The sequence below is a fragment of the Chaetomium tenue genome (assembly GCF_020726465.1).
Source record: "Chaetomium tenue strain MPI-SDFR-AT-0079 chromosome Unknown F5144scaffold_2, whole genome shotgun sequence".
In the NCBI taxonomy this organism is placed as follows: domain Eukaryota; kingdom Fungi; phylum Ascomycota; class Sordariomycetes; order Sordariales; family Chaetomiaceae; genus Chaetomium; species Chaetomium tenue.
Window position 1 is genome coordinate 3,113,233 of NW_027117330.1, and position 27,790 is coordinate 3,141,022.

The 27,790-nt window shown below is 54.1% G+C and overlaps 12 protein-coding genes and 1 non-coding gene across 13 annotated transcripts; 8 read left to right on the top strand and 5 right to left on the bottom strand.

The window, feature by feature from the left end:
• Nucleotides 1-24: 24 nt before the first annotated feature.
• Nucleotides 25-4,001, bottom strand: F5144DRAFT_590513 (P-loop containing nucleoside triphosphate hydrolase protein; the record flags this gene model as incomplete). The annotated part of the gene is made up of 10 exons (XM_066790162.1): nucleotides 25-247; nucleotides 317-778; nucleotides 838-1,450; nucleotides 1,523-1,602; nucleotides 2,175-2,199; nucleotides 2,247-2,429; nucleotides 2,480-2,596; nucleotides 2,769-3,443; nucleotides 3,499-3,732; nucleotides 3,791-4,001. The coding sequence occupies 10 exons, from the start codon at nucleotides 3,999-4,001 to the stop codon at nucleotides 25-27; spliced, it is 2,823 nt and encodes a 940-aa protein (XP_066646718.1).
• A 1,548-nt stretch (nucleotides 4,002-5,549) lies between these two features.
• On the top strand, nucleotides 5,550-7,693 carry F5144DRAFT_562737 (major facilitator superfamily domain-containing protein). The gene is made up of 5 exons (XM_066788341.1): nucleotides 5,550-6,098; nucleotides 6,175-6,288; nucleotides 6,377-6,509; nucleotides 6,562-6,991; nucleotides 7,055-7,693. The coding sequence occupies exons 1-5, from the start codon at nucleotides 5,651-5,653 to the stop codon at nucleotides 7,601-7,603; spliced, it is 1,674 nt and encodes a 557-aa protein (XP_066646719.1). The 5' UTR covers nucleotides 5,550-5,650; the 3' UTR covers nucleotides 7,604-7,693.
• Nucleotides 7,694-9,100, bottom strand: F5144DRAFT_618771 (S-adenosyl-L-methionine-dependent methyltransferase). The gene is made up of 3 exons (XM_066791937.1): nucleotides 8,902-9,100; nucleotides 8,529-8,846; nucleotides 7,694-8,428 (listed from the first exon to the last, which is right to left on the bottom strand). The coding sequence occupies exons 2-3, from the start codon at nucleotides 8,779-8,781 to the stop codon at nucleotides 7,773-7,775; spliced, it is 909 nt and encodes a 302-aa protein (XP_066646720.1). The 5' UTR covers nucleotides 8,782-8,846; nucleotides 8,902-9,100; the 3' UTR covers nucleotides 7,694-7,772.
• A 1,526-nt stretch (nucleotides 9,101-10,626) lies between these two features.
• On the bottom strand, nucleotides 10,627-12,034 carry F5144DRAFT_527393 (uncharacterized protein; the record flags this gene model as incomplete). Its single annotated transcript, XM_066786853.1, has 5 exons — nucleotides 10,627-10,864; nucleotides 10,944-11,071; nucleotides 11,155-11,443; nucleotides 11,506-11,661; nucleotides 11,743-12,034. The coding sequence occupies 5 exons, from the start codon at nucleotides 12,032-12,034 to the stop codon at nucleotides 10,767-10,769; spliced, it is 963 nt and encodes a 320-aa protein (XP_066646721.1). The 3' UTR covers nucleotides 10,627-10,766.
• Nucleotides 12,035-12,441: 407 nt separating this feature from the next.
• F5144DRAFT_506199 (uncharacterized protein) lies at nucleotides 12,442-13,592 on the top strand. The gene is made up of 2 exons (XM_066786464.1): nucleotides 12,442-12,689; nucleotides 12,768-13,592. The coding sequence occupies exon 2, from the start codon at nucleotides 12,776-12,778 to the stop codon at nucleotides 13,520-13,522; it is 747 nt and encodes a 248-aa protein (XP_066646722.1). The 5' UTR covers nucleotides 12,442-12,689; nucleotides 12,768-12,775; the 3' UTR covers nucleotides 13,523-13,592.
• Nucleotides 13,593-15,312: 1,720 nt separating this feature from the next.
• Nucleotides 15,313-15,946, top strand: F5144DRAFT_641945 (uncharacterized protein; the record flags this gene model as incomplete). Its single annotated transcript, XM_066792785.1, has 2 exons — nucleotides 15,313-15,391; nucleotides 15,414-15,946. 2 exons carry the CDS (start codon nucleotides 15,313-15,315, stop codon nucleotides 15,938-15,940), a joined length of 606 nt encoding a protein of 201 aa, XP_066646723.1. The 3' UTR covers nucleotides 15,941-15,946.
• A 1,620-nt stretch (nucleotides 15,947-17,566) lies between these two features.
• On the top strand, nucleotides 17,567-18,595 carry F5144DRAFT_484561 (uncharacterized protein; the record flags this gene model as incomplete). Its single annotated transcript, XM_066785450.1, has 2 exons — nucleotides 17,567-17,982; nucleotides 18,067-18,595. 2 exons carry the CDS (start codon nucleotides 17,567-17,569, stop codon nucleotides 18,593-18,595), a joined length of 945 nt encoding a protein of 314 aa, XP_066646724.1.
• F5144DRAFT_562746 (transcriptional regulator PAI 2-type) lies at nucleotides 18,484-19,774 on the bottom strand. The gene has a single exon (XM_066788342.1). It carries the CDS (start codon nucleotides 19,445-19,447, stop codon nucleotides 18,683-18,685), a length of 765 nt encoding a protein of 254 aa, XP_066646725.1. The 5' UTR covers nucleotides 19,448-19,774; the 3' UTR covers nucleotides 18,484-18,682.
• Nucleotides 19,775-20,040: 266 nt separating this feature from the next.
• Nucleotides 20,041-21,822, top strand: F5144DRAFT_124620 (uncharacterized protein). Its single transcript, XM_066782236.1, has 3 exons — nucleotides 20,041-20,544; nucleotides 20,610-21,705; nucleotides 21,767-21,822. The coding sequence occupies exons 1-2, from the start codon at nucleotides 20,341-20,343 to the stop codon at nucleotides 21,516-21,518; spliced, it is 1,113 nt and encodes a 370-aa protein (XP_066646726.1). The 5' UTR covers nucleotides 20,041-20,340; the 3' UTR covers nucleotides 21,519-21,705; nucleotides 21,767-21,822.
• A 544-nt stretch (nucleotides 21,823-22,366) lies between these two features.
• Nucleotides 22,367-22,455, top strand: F5144DRAFT_t43. Its single transcript has one exon. It is a non-coding gene; the product is annotated as a tRNA-Tyr (tRNA).
• A 250-nt stretch (nucleotides 22,456-22,705) lies between these two features.
• Nucleotides 22,706-23,202, bottom strand: F5144DRAFT_641951 (uncharacterized protein). Its single transcript, XM_066792786.1, has 2 exons — nucleotides 23,030-23,202; nucleotides 22,706-22,956 (listed from the first exon to the last, which is right to left on the bottom strand). Exons 1-2 carry the CDS (start codon nucleotides 23,138-23,140, stop codon nucleotides 22,774-22,776), a joined length of 294 nt encoding a protein of 97 aa, XP_066646727.1. The 5' UTR covers nucleotides 23,141-23,202; the 3' UTR covers nucleotides 22,706-22,773.
• A 2,752-nt stretch (nucleotides 23,203-25,954) lies between these two features.
• F5144DRAFT_484841 (uncharacterized protein) lies at nucleotides 25,955-26,990 on the top strand (the record flags this gene model as incomplete). Its single annotated transcript, XM_066785470.1, has 2 exons — nucleotides 25,955-26,703; nucleotides 26,828-26,990. The coding sequence occupies 2 exons, from the start codon at nucleotides 25,955-25,957 to the stop codon at nucleotides 26,988-26,990; spliced, it is 912 nt and encodes a 303-aa protein (XP_066646728.1).
• F5144DRAFT_124634 (uncharacterized protein) lies at nucleotides 26,888-27,671 on the top strand. Its single transcript, XM_066782237.1, has 2 exons — nucleotides 26,888-27,297; nucleotides 27,355-27,671. Exons 1-2 carry the CDS (start codon nucleotides 27,056-27,058, stop codon nucleotides 27,641-27,643), a joined length of 531 nt encoding a protein of 176 aa, XP_066646729.1. The 5' UTR covers nucleotides 26,888-27,055; the 3' UTR covers nucleotides 27,644-27,671.
• The last annotated feature ends 119 nt before the right edge of the window (nucleotides 27,672-27,790 follow it).

A 27,790-nucleotide genomic window follows, 5' to 3' on the forward strand; every position in this document is an offset into this window, starting at 1 on the left:
ATTTCCAGAGCAGGCTATATCTCGCTAGAATCCGCTGTTGTACGCCCGGTACAGCTCCAAGAACTCAGACTGGCGACTCAACAGCGCTTGCGGCGTGTCACATTCGACGAGCTGACCGGAGCGTAGAACCGCTACCCGGTCAAACCGATTGATGTGCGCGAACCGATGGAGCACCGAGATGACTGTGTGCTGGCGCCACTCGCTGTCGATCACCTCCTGCATAATCGCCTCCGTTTTTGAGTCGACACTGTACAAACACATATTGTCAGCTTCCTCTCCACCAGCATACGGTTGCCCGAGGTGACTTTGTACATACCTGCTTGTTGCCTCGTCCAGGATCAGGATCTTGCTGGGTACAAGCAGCGCCCGCGCCAGACACAAGAGCTGCATCTCACCCTGGGACCACTCGGACGCCACCAGTTCCATGCCCAATCCCGCTCCCGCCCTCTCAATCCGCCCCCAGAGCCCAACCCTGCGAATGGCAGCCTCAATAGCGTTGTCGGCCGCACGCCCCTGGGGGTCGAGGTTGAACCGGATGGTTCCAGGCAGGAAAAACGCTTCTTGAGGAACAACGTTAATCTTGGCACAGACGTCGCTCCCGGCCAGCTGCGAAATGTCCATGTCGTCGATTGTTATCGCGCCCTGGTGCAGGTTCGTCATGCGCAACAGAGTCATGATGAGCGACGTCTTCCCGCTGCCCGAGGCTCCGCAAACCACGAGCTTCTCGCCGGGAGCGACGTGCAGGTTGATGTCGGACAGAATAAGCTTGTCGTTGGATCTGGAAGACATGTCAGCGCCCTACGGCTACACCATGTGGCAAGGCAATGTATTGCATACGGGTAGCCGGCAACGACCTTGCCGAAACTAATCGCCCCTCGCGCAGGCCAGCCAGCGGGCAGGACCGCCGTCCCAGTAGGTTCGGAAGGCGTCTCTGCAACGAACTTCTGGACCCGCGCGACAGCTCCGATCGATGTTTCCAGTCTTGTCCAGGATTGGAGCGTTTGCGTAAGCATCTCATTGAATTGTAATATCAGGACAAGGCCCACGCCGATGGCACCGGCACTTATGCTGTTGGATAATGACGTTGCAATGACAACAATCGTGACCGCGATAGCGCCCACAATCAAGTCCAACACCAGGGCGAGCCACTGCTGGATGCACATCAGCATGTAGAAGGGCTTCTGAGCGTCGTTGAGTATCGCCTGGTGCTTGCTGTGAAAAAGGTTTTGGCAGTGAAACGACCGGATGGTTGGAATGCCTCGAATCGTCTCAATAAAAATCTGATACAGGGGCGCTTTGGCCTCGATGTCGAGCAGGCGGAGTTGCCGAGAGGAGCGAAGATAGATCTTTTGGACAACGAAGAGGACTGCGGCCAGGATAGGAACCACGGCTGCCAGGTATTTACCAAGAACGCAGAGGATGACCAGCTGCGCGAGGCAGTACGATGCAGCTACACATCAACGTTTCAATAAGCGGGACGACATGGAGTGACACTACCAGACCGAATCAAGAATGTACTTACCTGATGTAAACTGAATGGCATTCGAGGGGAGCGTCATGTCGATGAGGTCCATGTCTTGACTGAACCTATGTACATGATGTCTGTCAGAGACGGGAAACCAGCCATGAGCTAACGGACAGGGTAGTGCAATACCTGTTTGCGATGGAACCGGTGTCGGTGCTTTGGAAGAATGCGAAGGGCGCTCTGAGCAAAATCGTCGTTAGCACGGTTCTGGGAAAGCTAAATGTTTTCAACGTACGCTAGAACGGCATGCAAGAGCTCAAGGTGCAGGTGTAGTGCAGTTTTCGTGATGATGCTGATAATGAATATCCTTTCAAATAATCGTCAGTTGAGTCAACGTCCTCGGATGCTACCATGGTTTCACAAACCAGCATTCGCCTGCCGTGCAAAGCGTAGCTATCCCGCTCAACATCGCGTAGATGCCGAGATACAAGCCGAGTTGCTGGTTAGGGGCGGTGCTATTTGCGTCCGACCATCTTTCAATCCAGATTGCTAATCATAAAGTTAGTGGTTCATGCGGCAATATGTTCCTGGGGTGTAGAGATTATACTCATGTAATTTGAGGACACAGCCCCGGCGAGGGTGAAAACAACCCAAAAGACCGTGAGCATGGTTCCAGCACTCCGGCAGTAATACGCGTAAACAGACCAACTTCCTTGGCGCCGCTGCAGATCCAGCTCTTGTGGGTTCGCTGCTGGTGTTTGTTGGGTGACGGTTGGTGCACTCGCAGTCGATTTATTCTGGATACCGTCCTGTCCCGCCGAGTCCCTGTTGCTGCTTTCATCCGTGACATCTTCAGACCCTGCCAGCTCGGGCATTGTCAATCGGATTTCGCTGTACGAGCCCGAATTGACCACCACGCCGTTGTCCATGACAATGATCTCATCCATATACGGAAGAACGCTCCCTATATTCACTTAGCCGCAGGCCTGGCTTGCCAAAGTAGTCCCCACTTACTATTGTGTGTGGCAAGTATAACAGAGGTACCGGATTTGCGAAAGTGGCCTTGGGGACCGAAGAGCTGGGTGAGAATGAAGTTGACCATTGTGGGATCGAGACCGCTTGTCACGTCGTCTAGAATGATGACGGGAAGCCGTGCGTAAACAGCGCGAGCAAGTGCCTTTACCGGGACGTTAGTCTTAACAACATATGACATCCTCCTGAAGAATGTTGGTGTAACAAACCACTCTTTGCCGCTGTCCTCCACTCAAGGCCAGACCATTGCTCCCTGCGACGGTCTGATCACCAGCAGGTAGCCCCGCCAGATCTTGTTGGAGTCCACATGACGCAACAGAGAACTCATACCACTTGGGGTCAAACTCGGGGTTGGCGGTGCCGACAATAATATGTCTAATGGTATCGTCAGTAATCCAGGGAAGCTGCGAGCAAAAGGCAACCTTGGATATGTTGGACTCGACACGTCCTCGGGTGATGATGGTTTCTCCTATCAAAGTCTCGAGCAGTGTGGATTTTCCCGAACCGACCGGGCCGACAATGGCTGTGAATCCGGACTTGACGTTCAGATTGAGGTTGCGCAGCACAGGTTCGGTAGCATCTGCCAACCAAGATATATCGGCTGACAAAAACGAGGCCACAACATCACCTGGTCTTCCCGAGGCGAAGCGTGTGGACGGTCGTTCTCTTAGCGGAATGCTGCTTTCAGTGGCTGCCCCAGAGGGTTCCATGCGTGGAGACAACGCCTGCCGGGAACAGTATGATTCGATACGCGAAAAGCATGCCGCAGCCTGAATACAAGATGGCAAGGCTTGGCAGAAGGTGATCAGGGGGCTTGTGACGAGGCTGATGAGAGCAAGCGAGGTGAAGGCCTGCGCTGATAACAGGCTCTCGTCTCCTTTGACAGTCGCAATGATGGCATATACGCCAAAGGTTGCGAGGGGGGCAAGCGTGGTAGGCGCATTTCCTGAAGATATTATCAGCTTGAGAAAGGACTGCTACGTACGTGTACCGTGGCTTACCAAACAGAATCTGCCAGATTCGGAGATAACGGAACCTCTCCGAGGTGCGTATTTCAACTTCCCTCAAGCCACGAACGATGTCACCCAGCACATCTGACCAGCCCAACATCTTGACAACTTTCATGCTGCTGATCATCTTGGTCGTAACTGCGATTCTCTTCTCAACGCGCTCGTTCCACGCCTTTTGGGCAGGGCCAGACCGCGCCCCGACGAATGATGCCCCAGCTACAGATGCTGAAAATGGTATTAGCGGGGTTGACCGAGATTTGCAAGAACGACTCTTCGGACTGACCTAAGGCAACGACGAGTGGCATAAACGCAGCATAGGACATTTGACGAGCCAGAAGCCAGATGGCGACGGCTATTTCAGGAATCGATGCCCAGACTTCATGGATGAATCTCAATGCTTGTACAATGCGCTCCACATCCGTACCCATCAAGGTAATTGCCGCCGAGTCCTGAACGTCCACGGCCCGTAGGGCAGTGGTGTGCCGATATACCATGGCGATGAGACCTGAACGTATCCTTGTTATCATGCGGTTGGTCTGGCGCCAATATATGGCTCGTGAAACCTGCGTTGACTCAATCAGCCACAGCGACCATTATCGTACCGAGGAAGGCGACTTACGGCGATGCCAAGGTACGTAAAGACGAAAGCGCCAACCAGAGCGTGACCATACTCCTCTTGACCCTTCTGAGCTGGAGTTGCGAGGCTGGAGACGGCGGTCCCGATGAGAAATGGTTGACAAAGGACGAACGCAGACAGAGCAAGGCGTGGAAGAACCGCAGAACAGAAAGGCAACACGTTCGCGGCGAAGGCGGCGCGAATTAGGCGGTGGCGGCCTGCAGTACGAAGCCAGCATGCATTCAAGCGTGTCCAGGCGGCTTCCTCGGCAAGATCATTGTCGATTTTTGGGACATCTCCGAGACTGAGTACTTGAAAGTACCCGATTTGGAAGAACGGGAGTAACCAGACGAAGAAGCTTCGACTCCAGAAACCAGCAGCTTGCTCTTTTGTGACATTGTGTTGAAAGGCCGGCCGGAGAAACATTGTCTTTCCCAGAGACTCGATAAAAACGGCGACCACGGTGACGATGAAGATGATGGTCCATATCACCCTGCCGGCTGCAGCGGAGGGAAGGGTGATGAGCCAAAGCGAGCGTAGTCGTGGTATGGAGAGAATGGTAGATGCGGAAAAGTAAAGAACCAACAAATCCGAGGGTCGGACGGAGCGTCGATCTTCAATAAAGGACAGGACGATGGCTGCCAGGATTGCCGCTGTGCTTAGGCATGCCGCGGCGAGGGAGAGCTTTGTGCGAGGCCCAAGGAGGAGGAAGAGAAGGTGTAAACCGAACAGGAAGCTAAGCAAAACCTACGGAAATATTAGCGAGGTTGACTGAAAGGGGCGACACTTGTTCATGTAATCTTGAAAGATTGGGATCCGTTACCAACTTGCACGCTAGTAGCCGACGAGAAGCCATCTTGGTTGGCGTCTTCCACAGCACTAGGAGCCGCGGCAGCACAAAAAGAAGAAAGACGGCAGCGGGGAGAGCGATAAAAAAGCCATCTTCAAACTGTAGCGTGAAGTCAAAAGCGCGGCAAATGGCGTTTACTCGGGGGCCGAACTGGTCGTCCGCATCGAGTGGGCAGCTGCCCAGTAAGGGAGAAGTTGCCATCCCCCCCAAACTCGTCGGACTACAGTCGCTTGCAGTCGGTTGCGGTCCGTTGCAGCCGCCTGTGATGCTGCAGCACTTGTCGTTGGCGGTTGGGTGGTGCTCGCAAGAACATCAGCAATAGTTCGACCTAAGTTTGGCTCGTGATGTTGAGCAGCGGGCACTTGAGTTAGGAAGGTCTGGAGTCGTTGGGAGGCTTTTCGGAGCAGGGTGGTTAACCACTGTCGTTAAACCCCGCTTTACCAGGTATCGGGGGATCCCAGGAATCCGGGTGGGCAATGTTGGCATGTTGGTCCAGATTTCTCCCTGTTGTTTCCTAGATTCGGAAGGTGCCACACAAGAAACAACCAGCCCGCCTCGTACGCCACCCAATAGGAACCAGCGGGCGGCAGAACAGTAGCAGAATCCAGCTCTGTTTGCGGACCACTGACCACGCGCAGTCCCAGGCCGCGTAAATCTGCCGTCGACACCTGTAACACATGTTTTGGCTTTTTTTTGGCTTTATATTCACACTTCATATCCCAGCCTCCCCCCGGTCTCCGGTTTCCCACGAGCGAGGCGCTTCAAACACAATGGATGACAATCAAGCAGACGAAGAAACCAGGCTTCTGGGCCCCCATCTCAGTGATCTCACCGTTTCTCAAATCACAGTCACCAAGAATGACAACAAAACTGGCCGCCCCAGCGCTTTGCGCACCATCCTGTCCACCGCGGCCGCGCTGCTTATCCTCAACATGGGAAGCCATATTACCCTCGCCCCCCAGACCGCGATTCTTCAGGATATTGTGTGTGCGAAATATTATGCCAGCAGCACTCCGCCATGGTTGCCGGCGCATCGTGGAGACTCTGGCGAGTGCAAAATAGAACCCGTCCAAAGCGAAGTTGCGCATATAAATGCATGGAAGGATGTCTTTGAGGCTCTCCCTGGTAGGGGCTACGCGACGTGTACGAATCCACATATCTTTGCTGACTGGCAATGGATCACCCATTCATTTTACTCTAGGCATGATTCTAGCCGTTCCCTACGGCACGCTTGCTGACCGTATCGGGCGCAAGAAGATCTTTTTGCTCGCCATCGTGGGCTGCTTCCTGAACGATGTCTGGATCCGAGTCGTCTGTGAGTTGCCCCTATCTCTATGTAACCCTTATTCCTCTGCGTTTAGCTTCGACTTTTGGACCTCCAAATTCTAACCTTCCTAAACTAGATTGGTTCTCCGACTCCCTCCCGGTGCGAGCTGTGTGGTTTGGCGGATTGTGGCAGCTGATCGGCGGGGGCGCCGCGACCTTCTCATCCGTTTCGTTTGTTCTTGTCGCTGACATCTGCCCGGCTGAGCAAAGGCATGTAAATCACCACTGGACAAATTGGCCCTCATGACTGACACAGATTCAGAACCAACGCATTTGCACAAGTCCAGGCGGCAACTTTATTGTCCCGTTTCGTTTTTGTGCCCGTTGGCGGTGTCCTAATATCGACAAGTCCCTGGATACCCATGGCGATTGGACAGGCCTTCATGGCGACTGGCTTCATTGTCGCGCTGTGTTGTGTTCCCGAGACCTTATCACCGCTCTCTTCGAAACGAGCACCTAGTGGGGAAGCCGGAGTCGTCATCGAGGCGAGAGCTCACGGCGCCAGGAAAGCCATCCATGACGATGTACGGGAGCGTCTCAGAGCGTCCATGTTGCCGTTTCGGTGGATGGCAAAAAACGCCAAACTCGTCCTTTGTCTTTTGTGCTTTCTCTTCTTTCACCTAGGAGAGCAAGCAGACGCACTGTTGATACTGCAGTATGCTGCCAAACGCTTGGGATGGACCGTCGGAGAGGTGAGTTTCCGGGTGCAGGTATGATGATTCAAAATGAAAAAGGCTAATGAACAACCATAATAGGCCGCTTTCATTAGCTCGATAGGCTCTGGTGTCAACTTTATGGTCCTCACAGTCCTCATACCGGCCTTGTCCACCTTCTTGATGCGACGACCGGGCGTACACGAAACTATCAAGGATAAACGCATCGCGCAGCTCAGTGGCGTTTTCCTCGTCATCGGCTCTGCAACGGTCGCCAGGGCCCGCTCCTGGATGCTCCTAGTCCTCGGGCAGGTCGTCTACTCCTGTGGGTACGCTTTTGCGGTCCCAACGCGAAGTTTAGTCACTGGCATGGTGGATCAAAGACATCTCGGGACGCTTTACACTGTTATTTCTGTCTTGACATACATCGGCGTAATAGCCGGTGAGCCTCTGTTTGCGGCAGCCTTCCGTTGGGGTATGAGCTTAGGAGACTCGGAGGCATGGGTTGGGATGCCATTCCTCATCGCAGCAGCATGCTTCATGCTCGTACTTGTGATTATCTCGGTAATCACCGTGCCTGCCGACGCCGCGGAAGCTGGAGCGACGGCTATTGAAGACGATATCCGTCCGGAAAGCCCTGATCTCTCCTAAGAAATGACGGAGCTATGCCTTAGCACGTGCTTGGTTATTTATTGGGCTACGCTAGCGAAACCCGAAGAATTGCAAATGATCTCGCTCTGTTCTGCCGCAGTGCATCAACATGGTCAGAAATTGAAGCGCTAGCATTGATGATGTACTCATGGCATGGACGCCTCTCCTACTATTCACTCAGTTCAAATCGCGCGAGCCAAACATCCATAGCCCTCACCGCGTCGACGCCCCTGTCGAGCCGTGCCACGCTAGCGGCGACAGCATCCCGCATAGCATACAACATTTGCCTGACACCCTCATCCACCTGTACCGCCTCCAGCTCGGACTTGAAATACTCCGACCCCATCACCATCCAGGCCTCCCTGCGCCCATCCAGCTGCCCAGGCGCTGGAGGGATAACCTGCTCCATTCTCAACGCCCACCCAGCACCCTCGGCAGCACGAATGATCTGGGGCGGAGTCTTCGCCGTTCTAATGTTACGCAGCGAGCTGTCGCTCTGTACGCTCTCGAGGGTATTGTTGAGAAGGGCAGAGAGGACGTGAGGGAAGGCCTCCGGGAGCGACGTGGAGAGGCTCCACTCGGCCACCAGCGCGGTGCTCACCCAGGGGCGGGCAACACGCAGTAGCTGGGCCAGGTAGTCTGGTTTGGAGAAATACCAGATGCAGTGGCAAAAGACAATGAAGTCGAACTTCTTCGGGCTGGTTGGTGCTGTGGTTTCCGTGCGCGAAGAGAGATATTCGATGGGGTCGCCGCGGACGAATTCGATTCTTGGGCCTAGCCGTGAGGCAAGTATGAAGGCTTGTGCCTCTTCCACCGGCGGAGTGCCTGGATAGGTAGCACATGAGTATCAGCAACGGAGCCACTTCTGTATGAGCGTCGGCGCGGCAGAGACGGAGCAGCTTTGTCCATCAGCTATCCAACTTACCATAGCCTGGAGGGGCATTGTCAATGGCAACAATACGCCCCGCTGGCCCTACAGCATCGGCCAGAGCAACGGTAAAATCGCCTTGGCCAGGGCCAATCTCAAGGATCTTGGAACCCAGGGGGATCCCCCAGGTCCTGATGAGCCGCTGGCGATGCTCCAGGGCAGCAATGTTGTGAGCCGGGTTGCGCTGGTCGAGAAGACATGTTGCCACCTCTTGGGGCGACATGAGCGAGTCAACCTGAGCCTGAGCCATGGCAATGTGATGCAATCTGAGTGAAAGAATCGATACGAACAAGTGGCGAGGCCGCGAGACGGGAGCTTGAGAGTTCCAGTTTCAGTGTTTCGAAGACGGGGGTCATCGGTCGGATTGTACCTATTTTGGAAGTCCCAGACTCCCAACCGCCTTGGGTGACTACAACCACATATGGAGGTGCTTCATGCTTGCGGAGAAGCGCTTACACAGTACGAAGTAGCATCCGTGTGGCTAGGTCCACGGGTACATTTACGTACCAGAGGGGGGTCCGAATTTGTTGTGTTGTCCGTGATTCCAAAAGAAAAGAGGGGCAGGTGGGGTGGCGGCGGGTAAGGTACCACTTAGGCAGCTCGGGTAGGTACGTGGGGGTGGCATGAGGATAATTCAAGCATTTCCAAGACCGCCAAGTTCCACGGCCCGCGTGCGGCGTCACTGGTCCGGCTCAAATTCCGCGTTGCCACTTCCTTCGGCACGTAGCCAATAGACGACCAGCGCTTTAACGCGCCTCGATCTGCAGTTAACAGCTCGTCATCTCTCTCGACATCTCGACCTATGGTTGCCCAATTTCGCATGACCCGTTGAAGGCAACTTCCTGGAGATCCAACAGGATACGAGCCGGTTGGGCAGTGGGCTCTGCCGGAATCAATCAAAAGCAATTGATAAGCGGCCGCCCGTCATTCCCGAATCCCGATGCGAGTCAAGTTGCCCGTTCGCACGCCATTTGGCCCCCAAAAGCTCTTGGTTGACGAGGCCGCCTTGTTATGCGTCTCTCTCGATCGGGCAGGTGCCTGAATGGCTCATATCTCATCAACAATGTTGGGCTTAATCGATTGCTGCATGTATATCACCTGCTGTGCGTGCGGCGCGGCTGCTACAACGTCGGCTGTCGCATCCGGAAATCATCATAGAGGGTGTGTTTGTCGTAAGCTCCAAGCCCGGCACGCCCTGGGCCCCCTCCCGGACTGTTGAGCCGCCTCCGCCGTTCCTAGGACCTCCAGCTTGCTCTTGTCATACTAGACCATGCCGTCGTAGCCTGCAGAGTCAGAGTGGAGTTAGCTGCCCGGCCCCACGCCAAATTCTCCGGGTGGTAGGTACCCAGTACCGACATGAGGCATCCATGATCTAGGCAGCCTTCTTGTTCTGCGGGCAGAGAGGAGAAATCAAGAATACAACTCTACCTAGAGAGGAGGCGCAGTCAGATGCGGGAAGCACGTCGCGGGTTATAGTTGGTGTTTTGGTGGCTGGCGGTACGTGTTTCAATCCCGCCTTCTTTTTTTTCCCGGCGATCAAAAGAGACTGTCACTGTCAGTGTTTCGAGCCGGAGAGAAAAGCTGGCCTGCTTTACTGCGAATTCCGTAGGCACCAGTTACACGCTGGACTCGGCACCATCGCCTTAACTCCGGGACGGGTCGTTAGCTGCAAGACCGTAAGACGCGATGCACATATGTAGGCCGTTTGATTTCCATGGTCCGGGGGCTGCTTCCAGGCGGGGCCGTCTGACATGGTGGGTGACCGCGGAGGGCGGCTGGAAGGCTGATGGTTGGATGGCAATATAAGGCGGCGCGTGGGGGATATTTTACCCAAGGTACATACACCCAAAAAAGGATTAACGACCCATGCATACCCGTGGCTGGGTACCTAACTCCTGAGCCTGCCAACTCGAGCCAACTGTTTCTGACGAACGTTCTCGATCAAGTCCTGGGGAAAGATGCCTGGTATCATGTGGTGTGACACTGACCGGGCACCCAGAAAAGTACAGCAGAGAGCAGACCACAGCCTTTCTGGACGATTCCTGCTTGGCATTCAGCCATTCATGATTTCATTACATGATGATAATTGCTAGGAGATATCCAGTATATTGCCCAGACTACTTGTTTGTCTCGAGAGTCTCATCCGTCGGTATCGGCAGGCCTCACCGGCGTGTTGTCCCGGCCCAACCCCCTCTCTAAATCGCAAACCACGACCCTAGTTGCGTGCTTATGATCCTAGAAGTCAGGTCCATGGTCGCCGCCAATTAAACCATCTCCGTGCTGAGAAATGGCAGCTCCGGTTTGCGCACCGGAAGGACCTGCGTAAGGATCCCCTGATGCCCCAAAGTCTCAGTCAGTGGACAGTAAACCGAGGGCGGTGCTGCGACGAAAGCATTAAACGGCTTTACTAACCAAAGTACGGATGAACAAGTAGGCCAGGCTGAAAGGGATCAAAAGCACGAGATGCCAGGACTTCCACAACTGGCTCCCAGGCGACACAGCGGTGGTGTCCCCAGTCTTTAGAGACAGGTCCGGGAAAGCTATGGCTCAGAAGTTAGCAAAGGGCAACCTAAGCACAGGACATGGAAGAGGGAATGACGTAATAACCGAGTTGAAGGCTCACCTTGACGCCCATCGGATGGGTATCAGTGTAGTGTCGGCGTTGCATTGAACGTACTGTCGAAGCCAGTCCAAGCAGTGTTCAGTATGCTGTTTCAACGCAAAGGTATCGTTGTCGGAGAAGCCGGAATAATAGTGGTCTTTGTAGAGATGATGATGAAGCCTCTGGACGCAGTGGAGTGCATGTTGCACGGCAACCGTCATATAGAACCCGCTGCCGTCGCTGAGCTGGATAAGGCTCTTTTGACCTTTGTACTCGCCGAGCTCATGCTCCTGCACCCGGAAATTTTGGTCTGCGTGCAATGATAAGTAGGTACCTAAAGTGACGCATCAAGTGCCGAAAAGATGAACTCACACGCTAGGATCTTAGCCCAGGCCTCCTCCAGCTCAAGACGAGGCGGCCCTGAGAAAGCGACGTCGGACTTTCTTGTGTTCACAGAACCATTCGAGGTGTAGATCGACCGCACATTGAAGTAACGGTCCTCAAACTGGATCGCATCTCGGAATATAGCTAGTGAAACAAAGGTTAACGGCGTTCTCCCTCAATCGAGTCAAATCACAAGTGATGTTAGGTATACGGATGAGATCGTACAAGCAACAGAGTGAGAGCCAAGGGACCCTTTGTTAGGCGACCGGCTATTGACATATACAGCAAATCCGAAGAGCACAAGGTTAGCAACGAGGAGGATGAAATGAAAGGCGAAACGGTTGGACAATTGATGTGGCGTTTGCCACTGACGAGACTGCCGGCGCTCTTCGGATGGCCTGAGGAAGCTCTGGCTTTCACGGGTGCCACATCCATCTAGGCCAACAGAAGATAGAGATGTTCTCCCCGTGATTTCTGCGTCGGGCGCATCAGTGGTTGCACTCTCCTTTGATGCCATGGTCGCCAAGCGTGAGAGATGATGAGAAATATTGCAAGATGAAGGAGAGTGTACGGGAAAGCAGAGAAGGGAGGACCACTTTGAAGAGCGGACAGGCGGGGGGATGGAAAAGTTTCGATCCCGCCTTGAGAAACAGACCTCCTGTCTGGTGCAGATCCTCAACTTGTCACATCATTGAGCTCAACGCAAGGCACCTTGCTTGCTCCATTAAGTGAGCGTGATTAGAAATAGCAAGAATTATCCAATCCTATGCGTTTTCGTGCCAACGTAGATCAGCATTTGCATATGCCGGTCCTCGCTGAAGCTGCCTCTATCACATCATGCTGTCAGGCGCAGATGCAGGTCGGTTGCATGAAGGGTAACACAGCGACCAGGGGGTGTATCCCCAGGCTAGTAACTCTTGATCTGCCCGGGCCCTAGACACACCAAGGGCGCCGCAGCGTCAAGGGAGTCCTCCAAATTAGCCAGAATTTGCCCCTTGGGAAGGTAGTAGAATTTGGGGGCTATTTGATACCTACCTTACCTTAGAAATTCTGTGGAGGCGTCATACCCCCAGCCCGCTTGTCTTGTTCCTCCCCCTCCAGCCTTGTTTTGTTCCTCCTCCTTGCATTTCTTTTGAGCGAAAATCCGTTACTTCGTATTTTGACAGCGCCAGGTGTGCTCCATTTTGAACCTTTTTACTCTCTGTCCCTTATTGTGTACGGTGTTGGGTCTAACCACAAGATTACAACAGTGAACGCCATGGCATCCTCCTCGTCCGACGCACCGCTTCTCGGCGGGTTCCAGGGTTACGAGCTGAAAGTTGCCGCAAGCGATCGTCCTTTCCCATGGGCAATGCGATATATGTTTACGATTTTCAAACTCTTCACGCGCGTCTTTGCCGTCTGGGGCCTGATTTCGTTAGGCCTTGAAGCTTCCAAGGTGCTCCATAAGATGCAGTCATCTGAAGAGACACCACATGTTTCGCCGTTCTCACCGCCGCCACACTTGGACCAAATCAGCTACAAAATCGACGTGTATCGCCCCGCAACACTTCCACCTGGACTCAACCTATGTGACTGCGGCAGCACAATCCGGGAGGCGCGGTCGAGAGGCTGCATCTACGATACCCTCTCCACGGCTTGGCTTCCACCATATTGTCGGGACGGGGAGCTGACGGCCGAGTTTGACAATGCCGGACCAGGACCGGAAGGTTCCTGGGAATATTTTGCTGACAAGGAGGGCAAAGTCGCGCTGGATTTGGAGCAGGTAGCCGCCTTGGGTGAGACTGGTGGCTCATTTTGGGCTTCTCGCGACTGGCACATTGTCCATTGTCTGTTTTATTGGCAAAAGTACGTTCGGATGCGCACTACGAACATAGTGATGGAGGAGCGTTTTGACAGCCTGCACCACGTCAAGCATTGCACTCGCTTGATTCGGAACCCAGTCCCTGACCACTTCTTTCTCATTGAGGTCCCGGTCACAATGAACTCCAGCAAGGATGTCTAATTAGGTAGTAAGGAGAAGCAATGTGGCAGCCGCGGCGCATGGTTTGAGGGTGGAAGCTTCGCTAGAAAACACGGCATACAGAAAATATGCCGCCCATTGTCGTTGGCTTGACCATTTTGTCCCATGAATCTGTCCCCTTGGCTTCAAGACTACATTATTACTTGTGAAGTGCCTCGGGTATCCCACTCGCGGCGTGCCAGAGTTCCTGGTGGCTTCGGCATGCTGAGACGCAGTGTGGGAATGCCTGTTTTCCCTACACCCAGTGGTCTAACGGAACGTTAACACGAGAGGTTGGCCGCGGCCCGACTCAGGCTTCGCTGTTGGGGGCCAGGTAAGCCCCGGAATGTGACTGCATTATTCCTGATGGGTGTCATTCGTCATAGGCCGGGCCAGAAAGCGGCAGGGAGCATCGGTAGATCATTGTAACCACCCACCACCATCAGCTCCAGCCGTCGCAGCTTTGTAGCTGCCGCGGATTGCTCAACATCGCCAGAACATCTATGATGTACCAAAGGCCTGTGTAACCATTGAATTTGGCCCCCATTAGCATCTCGTGGAGCGTTGGCCTGCGGACAAGGATGGGCTGCGCAGGCTCGCATTGCATATGTTCCGTATTGATGTGAAAATGATGCCATCTGCGCATGCCGTTGGTTCCAATGGCTTGATAGTATTGGTGCACATGTTCCTGGTGTTGCCTTCCCTACTATGTTGCCATTACAAATCATATCCGGTGTGATGTTTTTGCGCTGCCTATGTCATGGCCATGTACTTACTTCTTGCCATCCCGCGGTTTGGATACGACATCACTTCCACCACGCTCCAAGCGGATGGCCGTCCATGGGGACAACCTGCATTGGCGGGCATTGATCACCCTCGTTTGCATCCTTTTCATCAGTAGGTACCTTCCATATATGGCATCTTCTCCTATGTTGCCGGGCATAAACAATCTATTCAATGCCGCCGCAACCATGCTTTGGACAATGTGGTGCGGTGACCAAATGCTCAACCTCGTATCATTGCCAATGATGTACGACGCAAGAGCAACTCCTGGTGCGATCCCCACACTGATTTGTACATCGTTCTTTCTCAAGGTGATTTGATTCAAGAGATATTCAGGTTGGCAATATGCCAGAGGAGCATATTTCCCGTCCCATTGCCCTCATACGTAACCAATGAGCTTTCCTAAACCGAGTCCCTTGGCCCACCAATCTAACCCACAAGTCCTGCCTCGCCTGAGACCGACGAACTGCCTCCTGTATAGGGCCAACGCACAGCTCACGACCCGTCTTACAGCACACATGCAGCCAGACGATCCGCGGGCACTTTATCCGTAGGTAACGACACGCCCAGGAGCACACTCGCGTCCAACTGATCCTACCACAGTCCCCCATTCCGGCCTTCTCCGGTACAGCCGCCTGCATCGAGAGGGATGGGATGGTGCGCAGAACAACTGAAAGAGGCAGCTGCATTTTGAGCGGCATATGAAGGCGCAGATCTGTGCGGCAGAGGCGATGGGGGGCAAGTTGGAAAAATATGGGGAGGCGGTGATAAGAGCAAAGTGAGCACGCAATGAAATCAAGTTCATGGGTGCGCCGTGAGCATAAAAGGCTAAGCCATCCAGTACTTCGGACAGTCTTTTGTCAATCCCCAGCGACCGCACAACTCCCCTTTTCGTTCATCATCTCAGTGAATCGGCTACACTTAGCTCCCAAAATCAGACGTGTTCTTCCTTGTTATCTTCCACACCCAAAACCTCACTCAAAATGAAGACCATCAGCATCACTGTCACGATGGCCATGCTGGCCATTGGGGCTGTCGCCCTGCCACCTCACACCGGTAAGGTCTCGCATTTTGAACTTGTGAATGTGAGTTAGCTGAAACTTCTCAACAGGAAGGGTTTCTGGTGCTGAGGCCTGGAAGGAGGATGTGATCATTCCCACCAAACGCGCCGCGGGCGATGAGGCCTGGAGGGAGAATGTTATCATTCCTGACAGCGAAGCCTGGAAGGAGAACGTTGTCATTCCCAACAAGCGTGTTGCCGGCGACGAGGCATGGAAGCAGGATATTGCTATTCCGGACAAGCGTGCTGCGGGCGATGAGGCCTGGAAGGAGAATGTTGTCATTCCTGAGAGCGAAGCCTGGAAGGAAAATGTTGTCATTCCCAACAAACGCGCCGCGGGCGATGAGGCTTGGAAGGAGAATGTTGTGATTCCCGAGAGCGAGGCCTGGAAGGAGAACGTTGTCATTCCCAACAAGCGTGGTGCGATTGACGAGGCCTGGAAGGAGAATGTTGTCATTCCTGAGAGCGAGGCCTGGAAGGAGAACGTTGTCGTTCCGGACAAGCGTGCTGCCGGCGACGAGGCATGGAAGCAGGATATTGCTATTCCGGACAAGCGTGCTGCGGGCGACAAGGCCTGAAAGGACAAAACTGTCCCGACCTGGGGGTATAATCACGGCCATTGCATGGACGGGCTTCTCCTAGCTCCTGTGTTCCACGTCTGTCATTCCCTCCATCCATCAGGAACACAGCACAATGTTATGAGTTTTGGCTTGGAAGTTATTGAAGCGACTAGTCAGATTGTCTGACCTAGCCGTACCGCTCGTTAGGTAGTATATGACCTGTTTAAGCATTCCTCAAATCTGAATGCATTGGCATATTCCGATCTCTGGTCTCTCATTTACAAACACTTGTTAGCTACCTACCTAGCATCCCAAAACCGGTGCAGGGCTGGAACCTCCGCTATATGATTCCCTACATTTGCGATATCTGGCAGGTACCTTATATTGGTCCTGGAGAGTGTGGGTTGGGGAGTGCAAGGAGCCTCATCGGGGAGTTCCCGCCATCGGCCCATCGCTTTGACCCTCCAATTCAACAGATGCGGAGATTTTCCATTTGCGTGGCTGGCCTCTTCCCGCTTGTTGTTGTGGCTGCATGGACGGAGGTGATCGCGTCATTCCCAATTGCTTCCTCTGAGCTGGGGGTACCTTAGGTAAGTACAGGTACTTGCGAGTACAGTACCTCCCTTTGTCAATGATGGGATGTCCGTTGTTGTGTATGGAGGGACTCATCTGCAGGCGGATGGGGCTGACCGCCTATCTCCAGCCGGCCCGGCTAAGCCGGGCCCGTTTGCCCACTTTCTCACACCTCCACTCGTAGCGACAGACAGAGTCGTCATCTCAAGCAGGCTCGGGGATCATCCCGGGCTTCATATCCACCGTGCAGAAGTAGGGGAAGTTTCTGTTTTTTCCGTATACCTAAGGTACCAGGTACCCTTGTTCAACGCCCTAGATACCTCGATATCAGCACCCTAAGTACCTTGGCTACCTACCTACCTCGGTTAGTACAAGGGGATACGGGTACTGTCCTACCTAGCCACCTAAAGCACCGTATCTTGTACATAATGTAGAGGTACCACCACCACAGACCTTCTGGATAAAGGGACCAATGTGTCGGAAGTAGGGATAATTTAGGGCCTTTTGTTGGTAGCGTTACCCCCGTCTCGCGGAACTTGACACCCCCTGGACACGTTGTTCGAACTCAGGCAATGTGCCGTGGGAGGCTACTCTAAGACAGGGCGGTAATGCGGTGGATCTCGGTGTCTGTATCACTTCTCTTCCTTCAAGTCCAGAAATTAGGTACCTTCAAGAAGTCGGTGGCCGTACCGAATTTCTCATCCCCACTTGCTTCACTTCTATCACTTATCCAAGCAGGCTCTCAGAAAGATCACAACCAACCCATCTGCAATGCTTGGCACTGTTGCCGTCTTCGGTGCCCTGACCCTCATCCAGATTGTGGTGTCCTGTGGGGCCGGTGAGGGTTTGTATGACATCTGTCAGTCCAAGCCCTCGCTGTCTATCTTTGAACAAGCTGTTTGCGACGGACGCCACCTCAATGCGACCGCCAACAGTTTTCACGGGCCTCGGCGATCGGGGCAACATACAAAATGGGAAGGCCCTGAGCATTGTCTGGCAGGCTTTTGCGTCTACTGGACAGCTGATGGCGGCAGTGCACTCGTCACAAATGGGTATCGGGCTAAAACAATCATGGCCGAGTTTTCGCAGGCACGGCAAATGGCCTCGATGCCCAGCGCTGATGGAGAAGAAGACTTGTTCAGCGTGGCCGAGGTAGCCGGCAAGGGCATTGGACTCATTGCCACCCGCCCCATCAAAAGGGGGGTGAGGGTCATGGTCCGGCGGCCTTCACTTTTGGTTCAGGTGGCAGTTCAAGCCCGGACAGATCTGCATCTGCGAGACCAAATCTACACCACCGTGTTGGAGAAGCTCGGCCTCCAAACACGTGGGCAGCTCTTGGGAATGGTGGGCCGTGGTCTGGGCGACAAAATTGACAAAAACTGTTTTCGTCTAAGGGCAAGCGGGGAGGAGACTGGTGGTGATGGCGGTGACGATTACATAGCATGTTATCCGGAAGTGGCCATGCTGAACCACGATTGTAGGCCGAGGTACGTTCCAACTGGCAACGATAGTCACTACATGGTTTATAGCGCCGCCTCTGAGAACTAACCACCGTTGGTCACTGGTTGTAGTCTCAGTTACACCATCGATGGCGCGATAATGACCGTATCATCGGTTCGGGACATCGATGTGGGCGAGGAGCTGAGCGACAGCTATATTGGCTTGCTCTCGACGAGGGCCCAGAGGCTTTCGGAGCTCAGACATTGGGGCTTTAACTGCTCTTGTGCGCATTGTAGCATGAGCGGCAAAGAGGCTGCCAAGTCTGATGCTCGGTTGCGAGCAATCACAGGTCTAGAAGCGGACCTGGACAATTACCGAAAGACGCTGGTGATGCCCGAGACTGGCCTGGAGCTGATCGACTTGCATACGCGAGAGCGGCTTGATATTTATATGGACAGAGCCTACACGCAAGCGGCCCTGAACTTTGCCGCATTCGGGATGGAAGAGGAAGCAAGGCGCTATGCGAAGCTGGCAGTAGAGGCAATCGAGGCAAAATTTGCAGCTGGCAGTCATAGTGCGGATTGGCACTCCATGCAGCATCTGTCGAGGAACCCGAGCTCGCACTGGATCTGGGGATATCGAAAGGGGAAAGGCCAGTAGACAGATTACAATTTGGAACACTTGGGGCGAATTCCCGCAATCCCCCCCTTCTTGATCCTTTTGAGTAAGACGCTTCTCCCCCACTCACTAAGCGTCTTTCGTCGCGCTTTTCTCCCGTACAACCTCAGCCATTCGGCGGCCGTCGCCTGTCCCGAGGGCCTCGAACCCCTGAATAACACCCTCGCGGTCCCCCGCGCTCAACTCCTGGCTCATCTTGTGCTTTCCTTCAAGCCGGTCGATGGTGATCTCGACGCCGGTGATGGCCTTTTTGAGAATGTTGATAAAAGAGCTGGGAGCGTCCGTAACCTCCCACGGTGCCGGGCGACCGTCGACGCCGGTATACCCCATGATGTTGCGCTCGGTATGCTCGGACAAGTCGACAAGCTGCTTGTTCAGGAATGCGGCCGTCGAGTCGGCCTTGGTGTCGAAGAAGATGGTCGCCCGCCCGTAAACCTGTACGGCAGAGTAGTTCCATGTCGGCGCTACCTTGCCGGTTGTTGGCTTGGTTTCGGTGTAGAATTTGGTCGTGACATAAAACTGGACGGGCCCGGTAAAGACCACTAGCACCTCCTGTTGGAGTGTGCCATTCGTAGACGTGTTTGACTCACGCTCGACGGCCTCCTGCATGGCCTTGCAGTGAGGGTTCTGCTTCGCTAGATGGCCCCGTAGCGTCCCGAGCTCCGTGTTGCTGTCTTCGTCGAGCACGTCAAGCACCCATGGAATGTGGGTGCATTGTAGTGTTGGGTAGTTGGGCGAGGGCAATGTCGTGATCAGGATCCCTAACGGGTTCTCGCGGATAAACCGACGGAGTTCCGAGATGTCAGTCTCAACGTGGGCGCTTCGAAAATACATGGTGGTGGCAGGGCGTAGAGCTAAGTTGTAAAACAGTAGAAGCGTATAACATCACCAAATCCAGCTTTTATATTCGAGGGGACAAGGGTTGGATGGGGAAGTTCTACGGATACTGAGTTTCGCTGACTCACGGCCACAGCGTCGTGTTTCCTTCAGGAAATGAGTTGCCACAAAGAAGCTGCTGATGACTCTAGGACTTCTCCCAACTGCCACTCCCTTGGTCGGCTTCTCTCAAGCCGTCCAAGTTAGGACTCTTGTACATTTATAGAGGTATCTTCCCATTTTCGATAGCAAAGCCAGCTTTGCTCATTCACTCATGGTTTCCAGAGTTGTCTTTTTCTGACTTCACAGAGCCGAGGCCTTCTGTCTGTCAATGTCTCGGGCTGGCTGCATGGCCAGGGAAAGGACCGGGAATAGCAGCCCCGGGTGTCAATGCCGAGCAGCTCCCCGGGGCGCTAACCTCGGACCGTCGAATAAGGAGAGCGAGGCGAGCATTGTTCGCTTGTCAGTGCCGGGGGGTGACTGCGCCAAGGCGGTAGGCCCCTGAGATTTTCGTGGAACCGTCCGTGCAAATCACGGAGCTTGCCTTGAAACGGAAAACACCATGAGACATTCCCCAGTTCATTGGCATACCAGTTGCCGGGTGTCCGCGTGGGAGATGATGGGCTGAACCGTGAAGGTGGAAATCCTCGGAAGCACCCGCGTCGAGTTGCACATTTCTCCCTCTTCCAAGTTCCCTCTGTTCCACTGCTTCCCATTTCCTGTTTGTTTGTGTTTCCCCGCCTGTTCTCCTATTTTGGTTTCATGTTGACGTGAATCCTTCGACTCCGCTTCGGTCACCACCGGAAGGGCAGTGGACAACCCGCCGATAACTTCGCTTCCACCTTTCCACCATGGAGCCACCACCTGGGCCCCCACCCGGCCCGTCTCCGATGTTTCCCATCAATGAGCGCATCGCGCTCCTGTCCCGGGTCCACATCGGGACCACCATCCCTCTGCTTGTCTTGTGCCTCATTCCCTTCTTCGCCCGCATGTACATCAGAATTTGGCCGGTATGGCGGTTCGGCGTGGACGACGGCTTCATCGTTGCTGGCCTGGTAATGCTCACCGCTCCCAGCACAGCCTCCCTTCCACCTTCCTTGACGCTGACATTATCCACCAGTTATTCGCCATCACCGACTGGGCCTTGCTTGAGGAGGAGCAATATGTCAAGCCGCAACTGATCTCCCTCGAACAAACTATGCTTGCCGTCAAGCTAGCCTACTTCGCCATACCAGTATGGTCGATTGCCATGACACTAATCAAGACATCCATCATCCTCACCCTCCTCCGGCTTCCACTGAAACGGTCGTACAAGGGCATGTTGTATGCTTTGCTGGTTGTCCAGCTCACTTTTGGAACCGCCAATACCATCTACAACTTCGCCAAATGCCAGCCCTTCCACGCCTCCTGGGACATGACTGTCAAAGACAGGCGGTGCCCCAGCAACGAGACTGACCTCGTCGTCTCCAACCTCATGTCGGCGCTAAATATCGTAACCGACCTTCTGTTGTCTGTCACGCCCATGTTCATCTTCTGGAACCTGCACCGCCCGTTGCGCGAGCGCATCCTGATCTGCGGCCTCACCGGCGTCGGCCTGTTCGCCACCTTCGCCTCTATCATGAAAGTCGTCGTCATTGCCGGATGGACCACGGCGCAGGACCCCTGGGCAACGGCCGTCTCGATCGCCACCTGGACCATCACCGAACAGTTCGTCTCCATCCTGGCCGCCTGCAGCCCCTCGCTCAAGAAGCCCATCGAGAACCTGCTCAACAAGTTCGGGATCCCTCTGGTTGAGCAGGACCCCAACATATCCTTTATGCATATCCCTCCTGACATGGGGGGATCGGGGGCGTCTAGGCGGCTGGCGCGGAGGCGGTTGGATGACGGGGAGGCGCAGCTAAGCCCTGCCCTGTCGCACACGGCGACGGCTGAGACGAGCAGGAATAGGGATGCTGAGGGTTGTGGGGACAAGTCGTTGACTAGCTCGGTAACGGGGTCCACTTCACGTACCGCTCTTTGGGCGACTTGACATGGCTTTGGTTTCTACCAAGCGTTTACCTACTCAGTCCAACCCCGGACCACGCCGCCGAGGGGCCAGCGAGGCCGTTCGGGAGTACATCCAGAGGATCTCCCGTCATCACTTAGCCCAGCTTGAGGCCATAGATGGTAGTTTCCCGGAACACTACAACTTTATGAGCCCTACCACGTAGGACCAGGTAAGAGCTTGATGCGTCAGTCTGCATGAGAATATTGGCTAACGACCCATTCTTCTCTCAGCTCGAACGAATTCGTGTTCCTCCCCCGGCAAACCGTCACGAGCCCGATCTTTCCCCAACACGCCCACTTCGACCCATGGACAGCCTCTAATACAAAGACAACGGGAATTCACGGGCCGGGGATGGAAAGTGATGGGACGAGAGCACTTGACAGCAGTGAAGACCACTGCCGCCCAAGTTGCTGTCGTACGTCGGAGTCGGGCCGACAAGGACCTTCTTCGGCAGGGTTTGTCAGACATATGGGGGTACAATTTATCAGCTATCGCGGAGTATTCCGGCTAGGATGACCTGTTGCTCCCATGGGGAACCACTCTAGGTTCCGCCAAACTTTCCTAGAGACGAATGTGGAAAGGGGGGTTTGGAAAGGGGGCGGGAAAAGGGGGTGTGAAAAAGATTGTGCTTTGGGGCGACACAAGGCACGTCTCCCGACTCAGATGTTATCCATTCCAGTACAACAACGCCGCGGTCCGACCCACTGGTTATCTTCAACGGTCAGGAGAATATCGGGGTCGGCCAGCTCCTTGCCGGTTGCAAAAAGTCTTGGGAAGAGGTGGGTGGAGTTGACAAGTAGGATTTGCTCCACTTGCCGATCATGAAATAACCCCTTGTGGTGTAGTTGGCTATCACGTTCGGCTGTAAAGGAATTTATTGATTACCGAAAGGTCACCGGCTCGATTCCGGTCGAGGGGACTTGTTTTTTTCTTGTACGACGCTCAGCCACCGCCGTGCCGTCGGAAGAACCACACTCAGGGATGAATGTACGGTGTCCATACGCCAGGTTCATGTTTACCAGTAGGTGAATTTGCTAGATTGAGCGCGAAGGGAGTGAAAAGGGGGCTTCAGCAAAGAGGGTCTTGAACAAAATACAATTGTTCGCGACTGCATTCCAGTTGTATTTGCGTTATGTCCAGCCCAGCAACTGTGGCCGAAAGTCCTTTCAACTACCTATATACAATCCTTATCCACCCCCATCAAGATGCCTTCAGGACGGCCCTACTAGCCCCCTGACTAAGCGCAAGCATCGCAGACAGCCTGGGCTGCGTCGAGCACCGCCGGAGCACCATCGAGACCGCAGTTGGTGATGACGCAGTTGGCAGCGGCCAGCTGCAGGTCGGAAAACTTGCCGCACATGCAAGCGTAGTCCTCGGTTCCACAGCCAATCTCGGTGACGGCTGCGAGAATGCAGGAATACTGATCCATGGTGTCAGCGTAGTTCTTATCTTGAGGGTCCTCCTCTCGGTGAAAACCGGTGGGAAAAACTTACACCGCAAACAGGAATGTTGTCGATTTCGGGGCACTCAGCCTGGCGTCTGACAGCAGGGCTGGCGGAGGCCACGGCGGCCAGGGTAGCAATGACAAGAGTAGAGAACTGCATTGTGCTTGTTGGTTTGGGGGATGTGTTTATGTTGGTAGAGATGAGTCTCGTGTGTGTGTGTCTGTGGTTGTGTGTTGAAGAGAGAACAGAGGTTTGGACGAAGGAGAGAGGCAAGTATTTATACTATTCCAAGCTTCCAAACATACCGTTTTCCGGACTTCTCGCCAAGAAGATATCTATTCTTGTTCTGTTCCTCCACGATCTCTACACCCCCTTTCCGGCGCAACCCCTCATTCCGATCTCTCCATTTTACGTTCTCACGATGTTAGTAGCCAATAGAGCAGTACGCTATAAGACCCACGAAGGCGAACGCAACCTTACGTTAGCGTGAGACTCCTAGGAATTGAGAATGGGGGGGTGGGGACCCGGGGCCTGTTGGTTAGGTTGGGCACATCACAGATTCCCCCATGCACGGCATGAGATCTGTATGGGGTGGATGCCCGAAAAAGACAGGTTTTTACCCCAGATTCTCGTCGATCTGTTCTCCATCGGCACCCATTGACTTTGCATTTCGCGGGGAGAGCCGGGGTAGGGGGGCTCGGCGCTCCATGGCATCGGCTGGGGGTTACATCCAAAGTTGGGGACAGCGCCTTACCGACAAATGGCATCTGATTAAACCGTGTTTTTTCCGCCGAGGTATGCAACTGTCTTTCCCATGTGAAGCTCACTCTTGATATTGAATCATACAACCGCCACCCAACGCATCTAACCCCGCCACCTTCCTGGGGTAGGTGACATTCGTCAAGCTCGATTCATGCTTCCTGTATCCCCCGGGCCAACCGGAGGATTTTACACAGTTCTCCCTCCAATGTCTGAAGCCGCCTCGGACTTCCCTACCGTCACGATTCAGAACAGGAATGATGAATGGGACCAAGCGTTCGGTCACGCGAACGAGCTGGAATACCACCTTTGGTTGTCTAATACAACAACCGGGGCATCTCGGAGACAGGGATGCAGGTAACTCTCAACGTAGACCAATGACAACATCGCGTGATAGTATTGCAACACCTCCTCGGAGCCAAGCGCTTGGGTCTCGGACCTATCAACACCAGGGTGAGTATTGCTTGTTGATGTTGGATTAGTCTAGTGGCAAGCCCCATGCAGTATGAGAGGTACTATCGACACTCTGCATTGAACTTGCCGAGGAATGCAATCAATTGAAAGCATGTGAGGAAACATCAAGTTGACTGAACACACGGTACGGTTGGTAATCTTGTAACATCCCCGAGCCCCAAAAGCCAGGGGCTGTGTAACCCTCACCAGTTCAGCACCTATTCCAACACGAATATAAACCAGTGTTTTGGTAGACCGTAGCATTCCATCGCGCTCGGAAGCATCTTTATATCCTACAGCGATCTGGATCCTGGGCCATATCCAGATCTAACCGACCACCACGAGTGATTATCCCACGCATTAACCACATGTCGGCGTCAGATCACGCCCGCTTACGCCCCTCTCCATTGTTCCCCCTGCGCCTCAACAACGCACCACCCCCCCTCGCTATTTACTGCTCCCTTCTTAGGTACTCTTCCCCCAACCCATCACCGCCAACGATACCCCCGCCCGCCCCCCCCCCACATCATCAGCTGCGGCGACGCCGCCGACCTGCCGCTCTCCCCTTCCCCCCTGAAACCTCCCACCCCAAGCCTCATCTCCAGCTCATGAGCAGGCTACCACGCAAACAGCACATCGCGCAGCGTTAGCGCCTGCCCGTGGGCCAAACACCAATACCGTGGCGCGCTCCGTCCCCGTCGTCTTTGGTGGGCGTAGATGCGGTTGGAGGGGTCGTGGAGGGGGGAAGAGGGGTTGGTTGGAAGAGGCTGTGGTTGTGTTAAAAGGGGGGGGGGGTGTTTCGTTGGGTTGTGCGTGGCCTTGGTCGTTGGGAATAAAAGGGAACGTCCTCGGGTCGAACTCTGGGTTTGTCCGAGGGTTGGTCCGCTTGTAGCGTACCAGGGCTGTTGTGGACCATACAGGCCGATTTGGTCCGCAGGGACGTTTGCCTATGGGTAGCGCGTCAGGTTTGACATCTGTGTGGTATTGTGTTAGCCGAGCTATGCTAGCGAAAAGCATATGACAAACAAGCTTGTGACGATGACAAGTTGGCCACAAGGGGTGGTGTGACGTCTGTGCATTAAAACCTTGCCGTCTGGTTTTGTTCTTCTCCCGCACTTGCTCCAGGTGTGACTTGGGACTCTTCGCTTGATGTCTGATGGTTGGGATGAGAAGTCAAAAAGGTGTTGTCTAAAGGTGTGACTCTAAGAGGATGATGCTTGGTTGTTGGCATGCATGAGAAGACCACAGTAACAAGCAACATAGGCAAGCTAGGTACGTTATCATAGGTATTCAGCTTTTGTCGAGCCCATCCCAACAACCAGGACCATCAGTACGGTCAATTACTAAACACCTACCTAGTAACATACCTACCGGGCATGTGCACTTCTTATCCAAGCGCAACAAGTAGCAGTAGTAACAGTGATAACAGAGTTGATGGGCAAGCTAACCTGACTGCAGGTCTCTTGTGACTTGCTACGTACCTCAGGCTTTTCAATGGCCAACTACCGCCACAGAGACCTGGTAGATTGTCCTATCCTCGAAATGGTGACAATACGAACGGTGGAGTTGCCGAGTCTCGTGTTTCGTATTTGACAGTTTTTGGCCCAAGGGTATGAGTTAGGCCGGCTGACACAGTGCGGTGGCAAGTTGTCTCACTGGCCCGTCCATTTTGCTCGTGAGCATTTGAACTTGACTTCCCGGCTTTGATATCGAGGATATACCTACCAGCAGCTCGGACTGATGTCCATGTTACACAACAAGATGTTCAGCAAATTGGTCAACTTACCTTCCCCCAAGCTGGCTGTCTGCCTAGCCGTCTTACCACTAGCTCTCCCTGTCACATACCTGATCTACCTCGACCGCGCTGTCTCCAAACAACTCAAAACCGCAACGGGCTTCCGCAACAAGAGGACACGCATCTCCACTATCCCGGCCGAAGTTTCCAGACCTACCACATTGCCAGAAGAGGTCAGAGCCGACGAGTCGGAATGGATCCTTGCGTACGAACGGATCACCTCCAAGCCCTTACCACAATCCAGCCTGCCGGATAACGTATCGGCCGTGGTGACCGACTACGTCCGAGCGACCATGACGGCCTTCAGTTGGACGCCGCAGGCCTTCTTGCTCCGTGCGGCTGCCGGAGACGAGGCGGTGAGGAAGACGTTCGACACGCCGTACATTCGGAACCTTGGGTTCTGCAACGGCGAGCGGGTGAATGGGTTCTGGAGCGTCGTGCATCGAGGTAATGGGGGGCTGCAAGGGCACGAACGGGTGGAGATGGCATTGGATGCGCCGCCTACTTACAAAGGGGCGAGGGTTAATGGGGTGATTGTTGCGGGAGTGGAGGTGCAGAGTGATGGGGGTGTTGTGTTTGTTAACGAGACTTGGATGTGGAGGAAAGAAGACGAGGCGCCGTTGTTGCTGGAGAGCAGATTCGGCGGTTGGTTTCATGTGGCTGTGTCGGGTTGGCTTGTGATGAAGGGGGTCAGCGCTGTGACGGAAATGAAGGAGTTGAAGTCGGCATAATTTATTTGGAGGAAAAGGGACGAGGCAAGAGGTCGCTGGATGACTGAAATGGAGGGAAATAATTTGTGAATTGTAATAATCTGCTCGGGAAGAAGCATGTTCAGTGAGGCAGGTGCGTAGGTGCACCGGGCAGGTCAGTCACCCAGTGCGGCACCAGCAGGGCTCTCAGACCCCCACAACTCAGCGCGTTCAGCGTTGCAAACCAATCAACCCACCGACCAAGCGCGACAGTTCTCCGTTGGCGTTGTCCGCTGCAACGCTGCAACACTAACTAAACCTGCACTTAGTCTTACACTCAATTAAAGTTGCCAGATAGGCAACGGAGGAGCAACAGACATGTCACTCGAATGGCAGCAGACACACCGCATCAGGAAGAGAACGGCGCCGGCTAAACCGAAGGGAAAGGAGGACCGCGTTGTGAGCGACGTGCTCCTTGCTATTAAGCCAGAGCATCTCGCCAACATTGCCCGCCAAAAAAAGAACCACGAATACCGCAACTATCGGCTAGGAAACGGCGTGGAGCGATTGTGGTTCTATGAGACTAGAGGTAGCGATAACAATGGCAGGGCAGCTATCACGTATTCTCAAGTTTCTCGTCCCTTTTCCCCGCCATGATCTTGCTAATAATCTAGTAGACACATCGCCGTGATACCACCTGATGTTCGACACACCCCGGGTGAAGTACCCACAGAGCCCTTCGGCATTGGCAACGAGGACTTCAATGCTGGGCTAAAGGAGTCCAAATATGGATACCCTGTCCTAGAGTTATACGAGCTTGTCAAGCCTGTCACGTTGGCAGAGATGAAAAACAGCTGGGACATAGGCGGTGCACCGATGGGCTGGCGTTACCTCAGGGGCGGCTTGTGGGAGGATCGATGGGGGACCGAAGAAGGGCGGGACGAGAAGGTGAAGAAGCTGTTCTGAGCGGCCGCCTCTGGGTTCCAGGCATCAAAGAGTCAAGCGCAAGTTTGGCCAAACTTTAGTATTCCGTACAAAAGATACCCATCACATCATCAACCAACACCAACGCCAACCAGTTTCTCCCCAGCCCAACTAAACAACTAAACCGTA

What these genes read in the sequence shown, in the direction of transcription:
- F5144DRAFT_562737 (XM_066788341.1), top strand. Translation starts at nt 5,651, where the DNA reads ATGTTTTGGCTTTTTTTTGGCTTTATATTCACACTTCATATCCCAGCC. An exon ending in ATCTGCCCGGCTGAGCAAAG is followed by an intron (nt 6,510 to 6,561) that starts GCATGTAAATCA and finishes ACACAGATTCAG; the next exon opens with AACCAACGCATTTGCACAAG. An exon ending in TGGGATGGACCGTCGGAGAG is followed by an intron (nt 6,992 to 7,054) that starts GTGAGTTTCCGG and finishes CAACCATAATAG; the next exon opens with GCCGCTTTCATTAGCTCGAT.
- F5144DRAFT_618771 (XM_066791937.1), bottom strand. Translation starts at nt 8,781, where the DNA reads ATGGCTCAGGCTCAGGTTGACTCGCTCATGTCGCCCCAAGAGGTGGCA. An exon ending in CAATGCCCCTCCAGGCTATG is followed by an intron (nt 8,429 to 8,528) that starts GTAAGTTGGATA and finishes CTACCTATCCAG; the next exon opens with GCACTCCGCCGGTGGAAGAG.
- F5144DRAFT_506199 (XM_066786464.1), top strand. Translation starts at nt 12,776, where the DNA reads ATGGCATCCTCCTCGTCCGACGCACCGCTTCTCGGCGGGTTCCAGGGT.
- F5144DRAFT_562746 (XM_066788342.1), bottom strand. Translation starts at nt 19,447, where the DNA reads ATGTATTTTCGAAGCGCCCACGTTGAGACTGACATCTCGGAACTCCGT.
- F5144DRAFT_124620 (XM_066782236.1), top strand. Translation starts at nt 20,341, where the DNA reads ATGGAGCCACCACCTGGGCCCCCACCCGGCCCGTCTCCGATGTTTCCC. An exon ending in GCTTCATCGTTGCTGGCCTG is followed by an intron (nt 20,545 to 20,609) that starts GTAATGCTCACC and finishes ATTATCCACCAG; the next exon opens with TTATTCGCCATCACCGACTG.
- F5144DRAFT_641951 (XM_066792786.1), bottom strand. Translation starts at nt 23,140, where the DNA reads ATGCAGTTCTCTACTCTTGTCATTGCTACCCTGGCCGCCGTGGCCTCC. An exon ending in ACAACATTCCTGTTTGCGGT is followed by an intron (nt 22,957 to 23,029) that starts GTAAGTTTTTCC and finishes ACCATGGATCAG; the next exon opens with TATTCCTGCATTCTCGCAGC.
- F5144DRAFT_124634 (XM_066782237.1), top strand. Translation starts at nt 27,056, where the DNA reads ATGTCACTCGAATGGCAGCAGACACACCGCATCAGGAAGAGAACGGCG. An exon ending in AATGGCAGGGCAGCTATCAC is followed by an intron (nt 27,298 to 27,354) that starts GTATTCTCAAGT and finishes ATAATCTAGTAG; the next exon opens with ACACATCGCCGTGATACCAC.